At 34.0% G+C, this 18024-nt stretch overlaps 1 protein-coding gene and 1 non-coding gene across 7 annotated transcripts in view; one reads left to right on the forward strand and one right to left on the reverse strand.

The window, feature by feature from the left end:
- The window catches only part of SNX14 (sorting nexin 14), a 74792-nt gene that overhangs the window by 20456 nt on the left and 36312 nt on the right, over positions 1-18024 (reverse strand). For 4 of the 6 annotated variants that reach the window (XM_055329802.1, XM_055329800.1, XM_055329799.1 and 1 more), the window contains 6 exons: positions 12683-12838; positions 12211-12335; positions 11018-11076; positions 8793-8819; positions 6492-6624; positions 625-826 (listed from right to left, as the gene is read on the reverse strand). In XM_055329802.1, coding sequence (XP_055185777.1) covers positions 625-826; positions 6492-6624; positions 8793-8819; positions 11018-11076; positions 12211-12335; positions 12683-12838 — 702 coding nt within the window. The remainder of the gene's footprint in view (positions 1-624; positions 827-6491; positions 6625-8792; positions 8820-11017; positions 11077-12210; positions 12336-12682; positions 12839-18024) is intronic. The other 2 variants (XM_055329803.1, XM_055329801.1) reach the window with 1 other exon arrangement.
- TRNAK-CUU (transfer RNA lysine (anticodon CUU)) lies at positions 8215-8287 on the forward strand. Its single transcript has one exon. It is a non-coding gene; the product is annotated as a tRNA-Lys (tRNA).

Consider the following 18024-nt stretch of genomic DNA (forward strand, 5'->3'; position numbering starts at 1 on the left):
TTTTCCTTCTTTTTCCTGAGCTCAACTTCATTTTTCTATCATTCCCAAAATGTGTACAACTTTGATGTGCTTTTGTTTACACTGGGTGCCCTACTTCTTGGACAAATACCAGGGTAGTGACTGTTACCTTACTATGGATGCTATTTACCTCCTGTCTGTATTAGTTCACACCTGACACCACCAAATGAACACGAACATGAAGAAAACTTGTCAAATTGTGTTTTATTATATTTTTATAAATTCTAATTATCCCACAACAATGGAGGAGGAGAAACGCTGTCTTAATGAAATTGGTATAATATCCGATATACTGCTGTACATGTTACTCATAGTCAATTAAGAATAATGGTTAATGATGATGGCAGCAAAACCTTTATTAAAAGAATGTTACATAAAATGCCTTGCTGCATTGTCAGGTGTTGCACAGGCGTCTACTCAATATGTATTGGTTGAACAAATTAATTAAGTGGTGCTAGAGATAACCTAGGAAAGCCTAAGCTTTCATTCAACTTTCTGTTCACTTACCTTTCAGATGTGCAGTTAGAAATGGCAAAATATTTATCATTCCTGATAAATACAGACTAATTAGCATCTTTTAAGAAAGGTATTCATAAAAATTCCTACCTGCTCTTCTATCATTTCTTTCAACATCTATACAGAATACAGGTATTCTCTCCTTTTTCTCTTTCCTTTCAGAGGAAGGATCTTCAAAAAAGTCCACATATGGAATGCTAATTTTCCATGCAGCAAGGTTTCGGGGAGTATTAGGTGTGCTCACAGCTTCCACTGGAGAATCATCTTCCATTACAACAATACCTTCTTCAATCTGGAAAAAAATCATTAGGAAAAATTAAGTGTTTCCAGGTCCTTCAGGCCTATAGCACACAAGATACAACTATAAAAAATATGTCCATATAAATTCCATAATTTTCTACAAAACTTTTGAAATTAGGTGACACCAAATTTTCTACTAAAAATATAGAGAAAAAATTTAAAATAACAAGTTACTAACATCAACTCCAGGTTTTATTACATCTAGATATGAAAATTGCATGGAAAAGAGAAAATAGGCACTTCAGAGATTAAAGATACTGAAAACACAAATATAGAAAATATTTAACTTTGGTAATAAGTAAAAAGTACTGATATTTTTCATTCTGACAATATGCATTTAGAAAAAGTCATAAAACAGTTTTAACTACAGATGGTCACTGATTTATGATAGTTCAACTTTACTAGATGCAAAAGCGATATGCATTCAGTAGAAACTGTACTTTGAATTTTGAGTTTTTATCTTTTCCCAGGCTAACAGTATGTAGTATGATACTCTCTCGTGATGCTAGATGGTGGCAGCAAGCCATAGCTCTCAGTCAGCCACTCAATCACAAAGGTAAGCAATCAATACACCTATAGTCATTTCGTACCCATATAACCATTCTGCTTCACTTTCAGTACAGTATTCAATAAATTACATGAGATATTCAACACCTTATGATAAAATAGGCCTTGTGTTAGATGATTTTGCCCAACTGTAAGCTAATGTAAGTGTTCTGAGCTTGCTTAAAGTAGGCTAGGCCAAGTTATGATGTCTGGTAGCCTAGTGTATTAAATGCATTTTCAGCCCAGTAGGCTCCCTCCTAAGGGAGCCTCATCTATCCCCCTGCTTATGTGTGTACTCTCTCTCTCTTTCAAATAAATAAATAAAATCTTTTAAAAATTTTTATAAAATAAAAAAGCAAATGCATTTTCAACTTAGGTTACTTTCAACTTAAAATAGGTTTTAACAGAAGGTAAGCCCATTATAAGGTGAGGAAGATCTGTAATTCCATTTCCGGGAATGTATTCTGTTTTGTTTTTAAGATTTTATTTATTTATTCATGACAGACACAGAGAGAGAGAGAGGCAGAGACACAGGCAGAGGGAGAAGCAGGCTCCATGCAGGGAGCCCGATGCAGGACTCGATCCCAGGTCTCCAAGATCACACCCAGGCTGAAGGTGGCACTAAACTACTGGGCCACTGGGGCTGCCCATCTGGGAATGTATTCCAAGTAAATTTTTTTAAAAATGGGGAAAGGCACAAGTATATTCACTGCAGTGAAGTAATATTATAAATGAAAAATGGGCTGAAAGGGACCCACCTCCATTGAACTAAGTTTCATTTTTCATCTGCTGGCTTCTAACATTTTAATAATATAAATGTTTAAAATAATATTTTAAAATATTACTCAAAGAAAAATTATTTTTAAAAAGGAACTTTAAACATGTTCTAAAAATATAGATACAGAAAGAAGGAAAAACTGTCTCTACTTAATTAAATTAGAAGAAAACCTCTGAACTAACACATTAAAACACCTGATCACCTAGACATCACAAATTCATGTTAAAGAAGGCAAAATATTACAGATAAAACACATCCATCTTGAACATACTTCTTTTAAGACAATCAAAGACTGTTTGCACTTAAGAAAATTCTGAATAGTCTATTAAGAGCAAATGAGTAGTAGAGAGAGACTTCTTTGCAGAATTTTAGCACCCTACCTTCACTCTCAGTTCTAGTTTCTTCCCACACCTGGCAGTCACCTCTGTTCTAAGTGAGTTCTTTTACTCCCCTACAAAGCCCCTTAAAAATTATCCTTTTCTATTCTTGCCTTAAAATGGCTTTCCATAATCCCTAGTAAGAATGTTAATGATCTTAGGAGGACCTCTTAATACTCTATTGAAAACAAAGCCTTCAATTCCTAAAAAGAAACTATAAAGACAGATGATATGAGTTCGGTTTTGCCTTTTTTTGGGATAAGGCTATCTCCTTATATACCTGAAAGAAAAAGAGAGAGGAATGTGTGAGGGAAATGCCCGCTCCACTACTTGGACCTGAGATACCAAGTAGCATTTTCTATGGCTATTACAACTGTAATTTTGTCAATGGATTCAGTTTATGAGACATCAGAAGGGTAGACAATCATAAAATAAATTTGTTTAACAAGCTGACTAAATGCCAAAAAATAGACATTCTTGGAGCACCTGGCTGGCTCAGTCAGTGGAGCATGGGACTCTTGATCTAACTAAATGTTACAAATTCAAGCCCTAAGTTGGGTGTAGAATTTACTTAAAAAAAAAAAAAGAAAGAAAGAAAAAAGAAAGAAATTCTTAAATAAAAAGTTCTCCAAAATCAATCTAAGAAACAAAATAGGAGAACAAAATTCTTAGCAACATAAAACTATTCATGAAACAAAGGACAAATTTTTTAAATGTATTACTGTTACTGTTACCATTTAAATGGTATTTATATCAAAAAAGTTTAATGAATAATCTTTAGGGCAGTATTTCTCTAAAGAATTTTTAGAACTTCCTTTAATGTTATTTCAAAGTAAGTAATATAAACCAAAATTTTACGAAAAGGAAAACCAAATACTTTTTTGTTTTCATATAGATCTTCCCTCTACAGAAAGGATGGAGAGTAAGGATGGCAGAGGATAAAAGGCAAAAAGATGCCCCCCTATTTCCTTAAGAAATACTAGTGTTCCTCATTATTATCTTTTCCTTATCTTTTCCTATACAGAGATAACTGCCAACATATTAATAGATTCCAACAATTTATTTGCAAATAATTTCTGAACTTGGGACAGATACACATTTTCAAATAGACTCAATCTTATGCAGTGGACTTTGGTTTCCAGGCCAGCATACATATGCCAATCTAATCCATAATTTACATTCATACATTTATAAGAATTGATGCTCTTATAGTGCTTACTGCGCTTACCATATGCTAAGTGCTGTCCTACACTTTGTACATGTTACTTGTTTAATTCTCACAACAACCTTATGTAAGTCAGATACTATCATCCCCATTTCATTTGTGAAGAAGCCAAATCACAATAAAATTGAGCAATAGGAAGGAGGCACTGCCACCAAATGATCACATCGAGGTTTCTAAAAGAAAATGTTTTCTAGGTCCCAAATTTGCATCACAAACCACCTTAACCCTGGTAGTGAGACTGGCAATTTCCCTTTTCCTCTAAACTTCCTAAAAAAGATAAAGAAGACTCCCAACGTCCCACAACTTAGAACTAGCACAAGTACTGGGGTGTCTGGTTCAATCAGTTGGAAGAATATGTGACTCTTGATCTTGGGGTCATGAGTTTGAGCCCCATGTTAGGGTAGAGATTACTTAAACAAACTTAAAAAAACTAGCACAGTGCCCTCTAAATCACAACTGGCATCATCTTAGTCTGGATCAACAGCCTATGCACCCCTACCTTTTCTTTTCAGAGGATTAGGGATTAGTTTGCTCTCTTCCCATAGTTTTCCTTATTACTTATCTCTGGTTCCAAATCAAGAATTTTCTTCTTCCTTGGGCCACTATAACACAGAATTCCCTCACCTTTTTAAAGACTATCCTCCCATTCCTGAAGCAAACAAACAAACAAACAAACAAAAACCAACTTATCTTTCAAGTAATCAGTCAGAACAAAAAATAAAATGTACATCTTCCTGAACAAAAATTCTGTTTTGGAAAGTTCATAGTAACATGGGTAAATGCTTTTATTGTAATATTAAGTGGGGAGAGTAGGATAGCAAACTGTATACATAATGTAGCCTAATCTATGTGGATGAGAAAGGAAAGGTATTTTTTTTAAATCACCAAAATGTTAACAGAAATGGCAATTGAGTGATAGGATTATGGATGGTATTTTAAATTTGTTTCCACTTTTCCATATTACTAAAAAATTGAGACTATAATATGCTTAAATTTTTTTAATACACAAATAAATATTATTTTGAAAAAAGACTATATCCTCTGTCTACTGTCTTTCTTCTTACCCACACTTTTAAGAAAAGACAAGGGCATAAACAGAAAAAAAATGTTACATTTGGATAACCTAAGAAGGAAAAAAAAAAAGAATTAAGATTTTCTTCCACTTAAATCAAGAAGAATCTTCCACTTAAATCTTCCACTTAAATCCACTTAAATCTTCCACTTAAATCAAGAAGAATCATTTAAACTCCTTAAAATTCATCATGCAATGGGACAGAGGTCAAAAGGAAGAAGTACAAAGAGAAAAATGGGTTTATTTACTCTTCTCTCCCTCATTCCTTTTTATTAGTCATTGCCAATCCAATCACTATTATTCAACCTTTTATTTATTTTTTTAAAGATTATTTATTTATTTATTCATAGAGACACAGAGAGAGATAGAGATAGATAGATAGAAAGAGAGGCAGAGACACAGGCAGAGGGAGAAGCAGGCACCATGCAGAGAGCCTGACGTGGGACTCGATCCAGGGTCTCCAGGATCACACCCTAGGCTGCAGGCGGCACTAAACCTCTGCGCCACCAGGACTGCCCTATTTAACCTTTTATAACCAGGTTAGTAAATCTCTTAAGGGCAAAGTCTCTATCTTAATCATCATTTTTATCCCCACTGCTCAGTCATTAAAGGGCAAAATAAGGATCCAGGAACTCTGTTCAATAAAGATTTGTTCAATAAGTAAAAAGTACAAATGAGACAGTATCTATCCTTATGGAACTAACTAGTAAGGAAAACAATCATAAACATCATTTCAAATATAATTTTTGGTGCATACTTTAACATATGATCTAAGAAGGGGCACAAAGGAGGAAATATTCAATTCTACTTGGGGACCCAGATAAGGGTCTATGGGAAGCTGCTGGATTCTGAAAGTATAAATTTTCTACATAAATAAAGGAAGGGTATTTCAAGGACAACATGTCCAAAAGATCACGGAATAAAATTGCATGGTGGGTGTAATGTGTACATAAATTAACCAGAAATCTTGTTAAAATGCAAACTGATTCAGTAGGTCTAGAATAGAACCAGAGATTCTGTACTTTTAAGAAGCTCCCAGGCAATGCTGATGCTTTTGATACACCAATCAGTTTGAGTAGCAAGAGGTAAGGACATTTATCAACAATTTGCCTGGGGCAGCCTGCATGGCTCAGCGGTTTAGCACCTGCCTTTGGTCCAGGGAGTGATCGTGGGGTCCCAGTCCCAACGTTGGACTCCCTGCATGGAGCCTGCTTCTCCCTCTGCCTGTGTCTCTGCCTCTGTCTCTCTCTGGGTGTGTGTCTCTCATGAATAAATAAATAAAATCTTTTTTAAAAAAGTGGAAAACAAAACAAAAACAAAAACAATGAAAACAAATGTTTGCCTGGATCTATGGCTGGAAAGAGATGAAACTACAAAGTAAAACTCTAACCATAAGATGGTAAATTATTTGACTATTATAACTATCTCAACTCAACAGAAACCACTCTGGCCTTAACAGGCAATTAACCTGGTGTTCAGGATCTTTACAAATTAGATTAGTACTATGAATCTATAAAGTAATGAAAAAATAAAGGATAGAAAAGAAATCTGAAATAAGTAAAATAAAGGATAGGGAAAACAGAAAGGAAGCATGTCCAGTTTTTTATGACACTGTAGGTCGGAATTTATACATACATCAAATTGAAGAATTTTACTTACAAAGTCATCTTCACCTTCTGTTAACCCATAATTAGGCAACATAGCTCCTTCCATTGTGGTACTTTTGAATACTCCTTTAATTTTGCTACCTATTCTGCTGATTCCAAATGATTCTCCTCTTTTCTGTGTGCTCCTAAATGTTAAACAAAAATGTATCAAGTACATAGTAAATTATCACAACAATCTAGTTTATTCTAAACTACAATACAAATAGCTGTGAAAAGTGTAAACTAAAGGTAAAGCTAACATAACTTTTTGTTCATAGTCATAGTCATAGACATAGTCATAGACATAGTCTCAACATCTCAGAAGCCAAAAGTGACATGACATTTAAAGTTTTAATTTGGGGGTATGAACAAATGGGACAATATTTATTTATTTAAAATATGAATAAATGTTTAGAATTTACCTACTAGTTAAAACATTAACTGAACTAAAATGTTTAAAAGGTGAGAGCCCCCTAGTGGTACATAGTTCTCACTGCCATATATATTTTGGAACAACAAAAAAATGTGGTAAGACCAACATTCAAAACAATGTATCCATTTAGAACTGTACTGCTAAAATAACATAATGTAACAGAAAAAATATATAAAATTATGACCTCAGTTCATTTTATATCTTAACAAAAAAAATCTGTCCTCTAGAACTGAATATTTTTAAGCAAATTTTAATTTTATAATCATATAAATACTAATACTCAGGAGGAGTATGAAATAAAAGAGGAATGAAGTATAAAATGCATCTTACTTAACTTCAAAGTTACAAAAAGAAAAAATAAAGTGCCCAAGGGGAGGATTAGCTATAAACCTAAGTACAAAAGCAAATGTAGCCTAAGGAAGCCTGCTCTGACATAAAATATTAAATGTTGGTTTTGTAATTTTTTTTCAAAAGTAAGTTTCTAAAAGCAGATATAGCTGGAAAGCAACTACAACAAAAAATAAGCCAAAAAGCAGCAAAAATTTCCTGTTACAGCCTATGTTTCAAGTTTCAACAAGTAAAAATGAACTTTTACTCAATTTAAAACTCATACTATGTAATGCTGCCCATACAACAGCTAACCAAATAAAAACGACTTTTAAAATCCAGAAAAGTTTGTTTTGGATGCTTAATTTCATGCATAGCTATTACTCCTACAAGCAAAATTTATTTTTTGAAATAATGCAATAATTACAAAAACAAAATGGATCAAGTTTCAAATATACCTGGTACATTAATGACAAGTGCATTTTATATATGTCTAAAGAGCAAATCAAACTTACTTTAAAACTGGAAAAACTCTTAATAAATAGTAGTAAAAAGGGTACTTAAACTAGAAGATTATTTTATGTAAACAAGCATACAATCGGTGGTTTCTTTTTAAATCCAGAACTATAAACATAATTCTGAGAGTGTTTCTAAAACCAATTACAAAAATATCAACAAAATTTTACTAAAATATCTAGAATTTAGATCATAAGAAATTCAGCTTTTCGAAATCTGACATTTTAAAAAATATCTCACTTCTGATTATCTCCAGAAATATACAAATAGCATACTTCTTGTTTAAAAAAAAAAGTTCTTTAAACACAAGTAATTCTACAAGTAATTTAGCAAGACCAATTAACAAAAAATGAATCAACAGCTTTGAACAGCTAGATACTAGCTTTTCATTTTATCTTAAAATTACATTTTTATTTTACGACATATATCATGCTATTTCAAAAAGGAGCTATCTAGGGGGGCCTGGTTGGCTCAGCTGGTAGAGCATGAGACTCTTGATCTCAGGGTTGTGAGTTCAATCCTCCTACTGGACATGGAGTCTACTTCAAAAAATAGATAAAATCTTTTTAAAAAGAAAGAAAGAAAACAAAAAAGGAGTTATCTAGAAGCAAATTAGAGGTTAATTTTAAAAGGATATCCCAAAAACAAGATGAAAATAGAGAGGAAGGCAAACCATAAAAGACTCTTAATCATAGAAAACAAACTAAGGCTTGCTGGAGGGGAGGTGGGAAGGGGGATGGGTAACTGCATGATGGACATTAAAGAGGGCACTTGATGAAATGAGCACCAGCTGTTATATGCAACTGATGAATCACTAAATTCTATCCCTGAAACTAATAATACAGTATAAGTTAATTAAATTAAATTAAAATAAAATATTTTTAAAAAATAAAGGATATCTCAAGTAAGTGATATAAAGGCAATAGTAACAGCAGTGTTTCCTTTTTGTTGTACTTAGGTTGTTCTGGGTATACTTTCTGAACTTAAATAGATAATTTATACAGAAAAAAAAAAATCACATGCTGTCCCAAGACTTACCGAAAATCATCCAAACTTAGGCTACCTCTGCAGTAACAGATATGTGAAATTATATAAGGAAAGGAGAGAGAAAGCCCAGATATTAAACAAGTTTCACTTTAGAACACAAAACAAGATTTAAAAGCTTTAAAAGTTATACGACTAGATAGCATTCATCTTTGCAAAAGTAAAGAATTTTTATAACATAATAAAGGAAAAAGAAAGTACCAAGGCTGTTTTGGGGGGAGGAAGAGTATGAATTCTAGATCATTTTAAAAAAAGTTCTTAAACTAGTATGTCAAGAAATAACTTTGTACTTCTTTGCCCTCATTTAGGCACACTATTTGTTTGATATGATAGAAAGTATACAGAGACTAAGCCTCTATCCAAACACTTGGCACAGAAAACAAGTGTTTTCCAACGTGAAATTCAAGTCTATACTAGATATAATTATGTGTTTCACACATTTGTAGTTTGAGTACTCTGAAATATATGTTTTAAGAAACAAAGTGAACAAAAAAAAACCCTAAATATATTTTTTAAGTTATGCATTGAGTATGGAAGAAACAGAACAGGTTAACAATAATATGCATTAAAATTATTACTTTTAAATTACAATTAAATAGAATGTAGATATAAAATATATGAATACTTTACATATTTGAAGTCACTTAGCAAATTAGCAATGCTTCTCTAAATTTTCAGTGAAAGAATGTTACATAAATCTTTTATTTATTCTATATAGTTAAATGAGTAAATATCACAGAAGCAGAGCCCTGGCAAGACTGACAGTTAATATTAAAATCAGGTCAAGGGATCCCTGGGTGGCACAGCGGTTTGGCGCCTGCCTTTGGCCCAGGGCGCGATCCTGGAGACCCGGGATCGAATCCCACATCGGGCTCCCGGTGCATGGAGCCTGCTTCTCCCTCTGCCTATGTCTCTGCCTCTCTCTCTCTCTGTGACTATCATAAAATTAAAAAAATAAAAAAATAAAAATTAAATTAAATCAGGTCAATACAAAGAAAAACATACTTTTAAAGACCATAATCAGTACCCAGAATGAATAGAGTCCACATTTTTTCCTGTTTATTTTATATTTTAAAAACTGCAAAATTAATGTAGTATGTTGAAGACAACCAGGCATTCTCAAAGTGGCAAAGAAAGCTTTCCATCTCTGAAGTTATGACCCTGACTTAGCCACTGGGCAGGCTTATAGGAATCAAAGAACCACTTCTCCTTAAATGGTCCTCTACAGGAAAGTGATTAAGCTTAATACCCTACTACGGCACTCCAAATATCCTATGTCTATAAACAGAAATAAATTCAACCTGCTTCTCAAATGATGCTGGAAAATTCAATTAAAGTCTTTAAAAAGTGTTCAAATCAAAGAAGAGGTATTTGGATTGGGTAAAATATGCTGTTTTAAACAACATGGATGGAATTTCTGTTAAGTCAATGTTTCATGATTGTAATATATAAACTCAATAATCAAAAAATTCAAATGTTTCTACATCCTTTGGTTATAGCAAAAAAATGCAATATATTCTCCCCATGGCTACGGTTTTAACATTTTTCTTTGTACTATCTAAAAAACTACTCCAGTTTCTGACCTATCTACTTCTGTCTTTGCACCACATCCCTAACTTATTTATATATTAGATTCTTGCTCAAAAAAAAAAAAAGGAAGGTATTGAGAACAATTTGAATATCTATTCTATGGATTTATAGATGTGACCTGTGTCCATTTTGTACATACAATGATGTAAAGGCAAATCAAGACATTAATTCTTCTTTTATTTCTTTGAGTTATTTAACTGCACACATGTATTTCCAGAAAGTGAGAAGAGAAAGGGATAAAAACCTCTCCAAATTTGTAACCAGGATATACTCTAATAAAATGTACTCTCTGGAGGAAGAAAACTGTCTAAAATTGAGTTATCTACAGATTTCATTTATGGATGTGGTCTATAGGCTCCAGCAAAGCAGGTGATCAAGCACCAATGTATATTAATCATGATAACAGCAAGGCAATGGTGTGTATCTTGTTAAGTTTTTCTAAAAGAATTTCAGGCATTTTTGGGTTACCATATATAGTACAACTCTATAATTACTTAATAAAATGTCTTGTCTACTTATGCAGCAATGGAACCACAGAGTCAAAGAAAAACAAATAAAAACAATATTATTACAAGAATGATTAGCATCAACAAGTACAAAAACAAGCTTTACAGACTTAACATACCTACCTGTTCAATTTTGAATTGCGTGTTGGTGATTCTGCACCTCTTAAAAGTTGCCTGAAATACTTCCAAAAAATTATGATTGATTAAACTATTTTATATTAAAACATGATATTTGACCTTACTACTTTCCAGTTTAAAGAAAAAAATTTTAAATCAAGTGAAAATAACTATAGGCAAATAGAATAAGGATTACAATACTGCAAATGGAGATATTCAGGCCATTTGATTTCCACATGTCCATAAAGTATATAAAAGAAGAATGGAGTTTCACCATCACCACGGTATTAAAAAGCCACTCAAGAATATATGGCAAATCAGGTAGACCAATCTGGTCACTATCTACCTAATCAAATATATCTAAATATGGTTTTGGTATTGAGAATCATTTTTATAATAAACCTCTAACCTCAAGGTGCCGGGGTGGCTCAGCCATCAAGTTGTGATGCCAGCATCCTGGGATCAAGCCCCATGTTGGGCTCCTGGCTTAGCAGGGAGACTGCTTCTCCCTCTGCCTGTCACACATGCTCATGCTCCCTTTCTCTTTCTCAAATAAAACAAAACCAAAAACCTTTTAATCTCCATTAATTTATATAATTAAAAAGAGTATTCTCTTTTTTAATCATGCTTTATTTTTCTGTTTATTTTGTTATTTGAATCACTCATCTACTGATGTCAAAGCCACTATTAGGGACACCTGGGTGGCTCAGCACCTGAACGTCTGCCTTCAGCTCAGGGCATGATCCCAGAGTCCCAGGATAGTGTCCAATATCGGGCTCTCTGCATGGAGCCTGCTTCTCCCTCTGCCTTTATCTCTGCCTTTTCTCTGTGTCTCTCATGAATAAATAAAATCTTAAAAAAAAAAAAAAAGCCACTCCTAAATTTTGAAGAAAAATCCTTAAACATTGGGGATCCCTGGGTGGCTCAGTGGTTTGGCGCCTGCCTTTGGCCCAGGGTGCGATCCCGGAGTCCCGGGATCGAGTCCCGCGTTGGGCTCCCAGCATGGAGCCTGCTTCTCCCTCTGCCTGTGTCTCTGCCTCTCTCTCTCTCTCTCTCTCTTTGTCTATCATGAATGAATGAATGAATGAATGAATAAATAAATAAATAAATAAATAAATAAATAAATAAATAAATAAATAAATAAATCTTTAAAAAAAAAGAGAGAAAAATCCTTAAACATGATTAATATTTTGACTTACCTCATCACTGTGGCAGAACATAGGTGTGAACACATTCTCCAAGAGAGACAGTACATGTTCATATGCTTCAAAAAGACATCTCATAGTTTGAAGTTTCACAACATCTATATATGGTCCCTCAGCAACTATTAAAAAAATTATATTGCAGGAATTGTTTATGAATACCATAAGTACATTATATATTAGTATAAAATAACAGTGAAAGAGCATACAAACAGTCCTAGAACTGTTTTGCAGAAAATCCATTTGTAAGGTATAGAAGTCAAACTAGGATGAGGAATCAGAATAACCAACCTTCAATTCTGGAGGTTAATTGGGAGTTAATTTCATCAAAGCCTTCATCTTATTAGTTAAATAGGATAATGGCTACCTATGCACCTCACAGCTGTTGCAATAATAAACACTGAACACAGGAGAAACTGAGAACTTTAAAAGTTGTAAAAGTATGTTCTTATCAACATCTTTGACTTACTTTTCTGAATCTCTTCTACAATAAAGGGATCAAATCGAATTTTGTCAATACTTTCATCCAAACAATATGTTTTATAAATCTTCTGCAACTCTTCATGAAGAGATAGCATTTCATCATTTGATAACTCCGGTCGTAAAATTCTATCATTGAATTCCTCTAGAAAATTAGGAAAAAGTAAGAAAAAATGAATTATTTCAATACAATATAATACATAATATACTGTTCCCAGTCTAATTGTAATCAATATTAAAAGCAATTACAATCTATTCATCATTTTAAAGCTTTTTTAAAAATTTTAATTGAAAATAAAATATCCAGATGAAAGAGAAACTCAGTTAATCAAATATTTTATATGTTAATATAAAATATGTAAATACTTGCACAGAAATAAAATTTCTAAAATTTAGACTAGGAAACACATTTCTAAAAATTGTTTAAAGAACATATTCGATTAATTTTTTATACCAAGTGTTTTAATATTTTGAAATCTAATTCACTAAAGACCAGTGAAACCTAAGGCTTTTTTAAGTTTCAATTTTTTTTTGTTTTTTTGTTTTTTTATTTATGATAGTCCCAGAGAGAGAGAGAGAGAGAGAGAGAGAGAGAGAGAGGCAGAGACATAGACAGAGGGAGAAGCAGGCTCCATGCACCGGGAGCCCGATGTGGGATTCGATCCCGGGTCTCCAGGATCGCACCCTGGGCCAAAGGCAGGCGCCAAACCGCTGTGCCACCCAGGGATCCCTCAGTCAATGTTTTTAAATTATATTTTCTTCCACCATGGAGACTACAGACTACTGATGGAACTGAGTGTGTGAACAAATATATCTTTTTCTCTAAAATCAGATGACAGCAGTAGAATAGACAAAATATTGACTCCCTTTTCTTTCTATAAGATGTATTAATATGGAGTTCACCCTTAATTCTTAATTATCTAACTGAAGCAAGAGGATTTTTTTAATTCTTAAAAAAATTATCTTGGGATAATAATAAAATGCATATAATTGGAGCCTTGAACAGAAAGGAGAAAGAAAATGAGGCAAAATATTCAAAGAGATAACACCCAAGAATTTTCTTTTTTCTTTTTTTTAGATTTTGAGGGGAAGAGAGTGTATGAGTGGTGGGGGGAAGGGAGAGGAGAGAGAGAATCCTAAATAGGCTCCACACTCAGAGCAGAGCCCAACACAGGGCTCAATCTCATGACCACCAGATCATGACCTGAGCTGAAACCAAGAATCAGACGCTTAACCGACTGAGCCACCTAGGTGCCCCAACAGCCAAGAATTTTCAAAAGTGATAAAAGACACCAATCTACATATTCAAGATACTCAGTAACATCCAAGCAGAACATATAAAAAGAAAACTACATAGTATAGTCAAATTTCTGCACACCAAAAATAAAGAGAAAATTATAAAACCAGCCAGGGAGAAGGGGGACATATTATATAGAGAGGAATACACGTAAGAATGGAAGGTAATTTCTCATTAGAAAGAATAGTATTGGGGCAGTTGGGAGGTCAGTAGGCTATGTGTCCAGCTCTTAATATCAGCTCAGGTCATGATCTCATGGTCATGAGATCGAGCCCCACATCAGTGTTCATGCTAGGCATGAAGCCTGCTTAAGATTCTCTTTCTCCCTCCAACCCTCCTCCCCAACCTCCCTCTTTTACAGGAAAAAGAAGAAAAAGAGGAAGAAGAAGAAAGAAGAAAGAAGAAGAAGAAAAAAGAAGAAAGAAGAAGGAAGAAAAGGAAGAAGAAGAAGAAGAAGAAGAAGAAGAAGAAGAAGAAGAAGAAGAAGAAGAAGAAAGAAAGAAGAAGAAGGAGGACGAGGAGAAGAAGAAGAAGAAGAAGAAGAAGAAGAAGAAGAAGAAGAAGAAGAAGAAGAAGAAGAAGAAGAAAGAAGAAAGAAAGAAAGAAAGAAAGAAAGAAAGAAAGAAAGAAAGAAAGAAAGAAAGAAAAAAAGAAAGAAAGAGGTTTTGCCTAAAAGATAATGGAAGAATAACTTTATTTATTTTTTAAAAGATTTTATTTATTTATTCATAGAGACAGAGAGAGAGAGGCAGAGACACAGGCAGAGGGAGAAGCAGGCTCCACACAGAGAGCCCGACATGGGACTCCATCCAGGGTCTCCAGGATCACGCCCTGGGCTGCAGGTGGCGCTAAACCACTGCGCCACCGGGGCTACCCGAAGAATAACTTTAAAATGGTGAAAGAAAAACCTGTCAACCTAGAATTACATATTGGTAAAAATATCCTTCAAAATGAATACGAAATAAACATCTTTTCAAAAAGACAAAAACTGGGGTGTCTGGGTGGCTCAGTAAGTTCAGTGTCTGCCTTTGGCTCAGGTCATGATCCCAGGGTCATGAGATTGAGTTAAGGAGGGAGCCTGCTTCTCTCTCTCCCTCTGCCCCCAACTTGTGCTCTCTCTCTCTCTCTCTCTCAAATAAACAAATAAAATTAAAAAAAAAAAAAAAGACAAAACCTAAGAGAATTTACTTCCATCAGATTGGTGCTATAATAAATGTAAAAAAAAAATTTCTTTCAGGAAAATGATAACAGAAACCTGATTCTGCAGAATGGAATAAAAAGCCCCAGAAAGGTAAATATACCAATAACTCTAGGGCCAAAATGAGGGTGGGGGATGGAAGGTTTAAAGAAGAAATACCAATGTGTTGTAGAGTTTATAGCCTACACAGAATTAAAATATATAACAGCACATCAGGTAGGAAGGGAGTAATCTGAAGTACACTGAAGTCCTTACAGTGTTCCTGAAGCAGTTAATTTTTTTTAAATGGAGACTGTGATAAAGACTAACAATGCAATCTCTGAGCAACCACTAAAGAGAAGAAACAAGAGAAGAAAATAAAGGAGACATAAATAAAAAGCCAATAGAAGAGATAAAATGGAATATTAAAAAATACTCAAGTAACCCAAAGAAAGGCAAGAAAGAAGTAAAAGAAGAATAAGAATATATGGAACAAATGTAAAACAAATACCAGGATCAAAGACCTAGCAATAGGGGCAGCCCCAGTGGCACAGCGGTTTAGCGCCGCCTGCAGTCCGGGGCGTGATCCTGGAGACCCTGGATCGAGTCCCACGTCAGGCTCCCTGCATGGAGCCTGCTTCTCCCTCTGCCTGTGTCTCGGCCTCTCATTCTCTCTCTGTGTCTCTATGAGTAAATAAATAAAATCTTTAAAAACAAAAAAAAAGACCTAGCAATAAACATAGAAGTATTACATTAAGTGTAAAGGTATATTACATACCCTGACTAGAAAGCAAAGATTAACAAACTAGATTTTTTTTAAAGTAAGATTCAACTCTATGGTGTTTACAAGAAATATTAAACACTTTAATCATATAGAAAAAGACATACAATGCAAGCCCCTCTGTAAGAACAATGTAGCCATATTAATCCCAAATCAAGTAGACTTCAAGACAGAGAATTACCAGAGAAAAGAACATTTTATAATGATAAAAGGACAAATTCATCATAAAGATATAACAATCCTAAATGTGTCTGCACCTAATAATAATGTTCAAAATACATGGGAAAAAAATTACAAAACTGAAGGTAAAAACAGCGAATCCATTAAAAAATCATAAAGAATACAGAATATTTTTAGACAATCCATCAACTTAACCAAATTGACATTTATAGAACACTACCCAACAAAGCAAAACAGAAGTTCTCACACAAACAGGGAACATTAAGACATATGGAGGAGCTACAGAACAAGTTTCAATAAATTTGAAAAAGACTGAAATCACATAGAATAAGTTGTCTGACCAGAACAGTATTTTTTTTTCAGAACAGTATTTTTTTTAAAGATTTATTTATTTGAGAGAAAGAGAAAGAGCACGCACATGCACAAGCCAAGAGGGGTGGAGACTGGGGAGGGGCAAAGGAGATAAGGAATCTTTAAGCAGACTCCAAGATGAGCAATAAGTCCCACATAGGGCTTGTTCCCTGGGCCCTGAGATCATGACCTGAGGCGAAATCAAGAGTCAGATCCACCCGGGCACTCCTAATAACAATATTAAATTAGAAAACCACCACAGTATGATATCTCAAAAATCTCCAAATGTTGGTAAATTTAAGTCAAAGAATAAACCACAGGGAAATTTAAAAATATTTAAAACTTAATTACAATAAAAAAAATCACATATTTGGGGGCTTAGTCAGTAGAGCATGTGATTCTTGATCTCAGGGTTGTGAGTTCAAGCCCCATGCTGGGTGTAGAGCTTATTTAAAAACCAAAACAGGGCAGCCCTGGTGGCCCAGCAGTTCAGCCCAGGGTATGATCCTGGAGACCCGGAATTGAGTCCCACGTCAGGCTCCCTGTATGGAGCCTCCTTCTTCCTCTGCCTGTGTCTCTGCCTCTCTCTCTGTGTCTGTCATGAATAAATAAATAAAATCTTTAAAAAAAATAAAAACAAAAACAAAAACGAAAAACAAAAAACAACAGGGGCATCCGGATGGCTCACTCAGTTAAGCATCCAACTCTTGATCTCAGCTCAGGTCATAATCTCATAAGATCAAGACCCACATCAGGCTCCACTCACTGGAAAGTCTACTTGAAGTTCTCCCTCTTCCTCTCCCTCTGCCCCTATCCCACTCTCATGCTCTCTCTCTAAAATAAATAAATCTTTAAAAAAAAAAAAAAAACAACTCAAATATCCAAAATTTTGGAAATTTAGATATAGGAATTCATAGACAGAAATTTATAGTTTTTAAAAACCCTGTATTCAAAAAGAAGCCAGGAATAAAATTAAGAAACCAGAAAAAGAAACGCAAACTGAACTCAATGTAATTAGAAGAAAATAAAAATAAAAGTAGAAAATTAGCAAATCGAAAATATTAATAGATTTGATAAAACCCCTAGCACTAGAGATTAAGAAAAAGAAAGTACAAATTACCAATAAAGGGAGGACATCACTATAGCTTCACATGGAAATAACTCCATGACAATAAAATAGGTTACTGAGATGCATTAAAAACATTCAAAAAATTTAGTATCAATTCATGATAAAAACTCTCAGCAAACCAGGAAGAGAAGGAAACTTTCTCAATCTGATCAACGATATCTACAAAAGGAAACCCAGACTATTACCATACATAATGGAATAACACTAAGTGATATCCCCCTAAGAGCAGGAACAAAGCAAGGATGTCAACTTTTTTTTTTTTTTAAGGATGTCAACTTTCACCCCCCTTCAATTCAACATTAAAGTAAAGGTCCTAACCATTGCAATAGGTAATAAAAAGAAATAAAAGGCATAAACACTATAAAGGAAAAACTTAAACTATATTTGCAAATGACATAATTATGTACGTAGAAAAT

This window comes from Nyctereutes procyonoides, unplaced genomic scaffold (assembly GCF_905146905.1).
Source record: "Nyctereutes procyonoides isolate TBG_1078 unplaced genomic scaffold, NYPRO_anot_genome, whole genome shotgun sequence".
Taxonomy (NCBI): domain Eukaryota; kingdom Metazoa; phylum Chordata; class Mammalia; order Carnivora; family Canidae; genus Nyctereutes; species Nyctereutes procyonoides.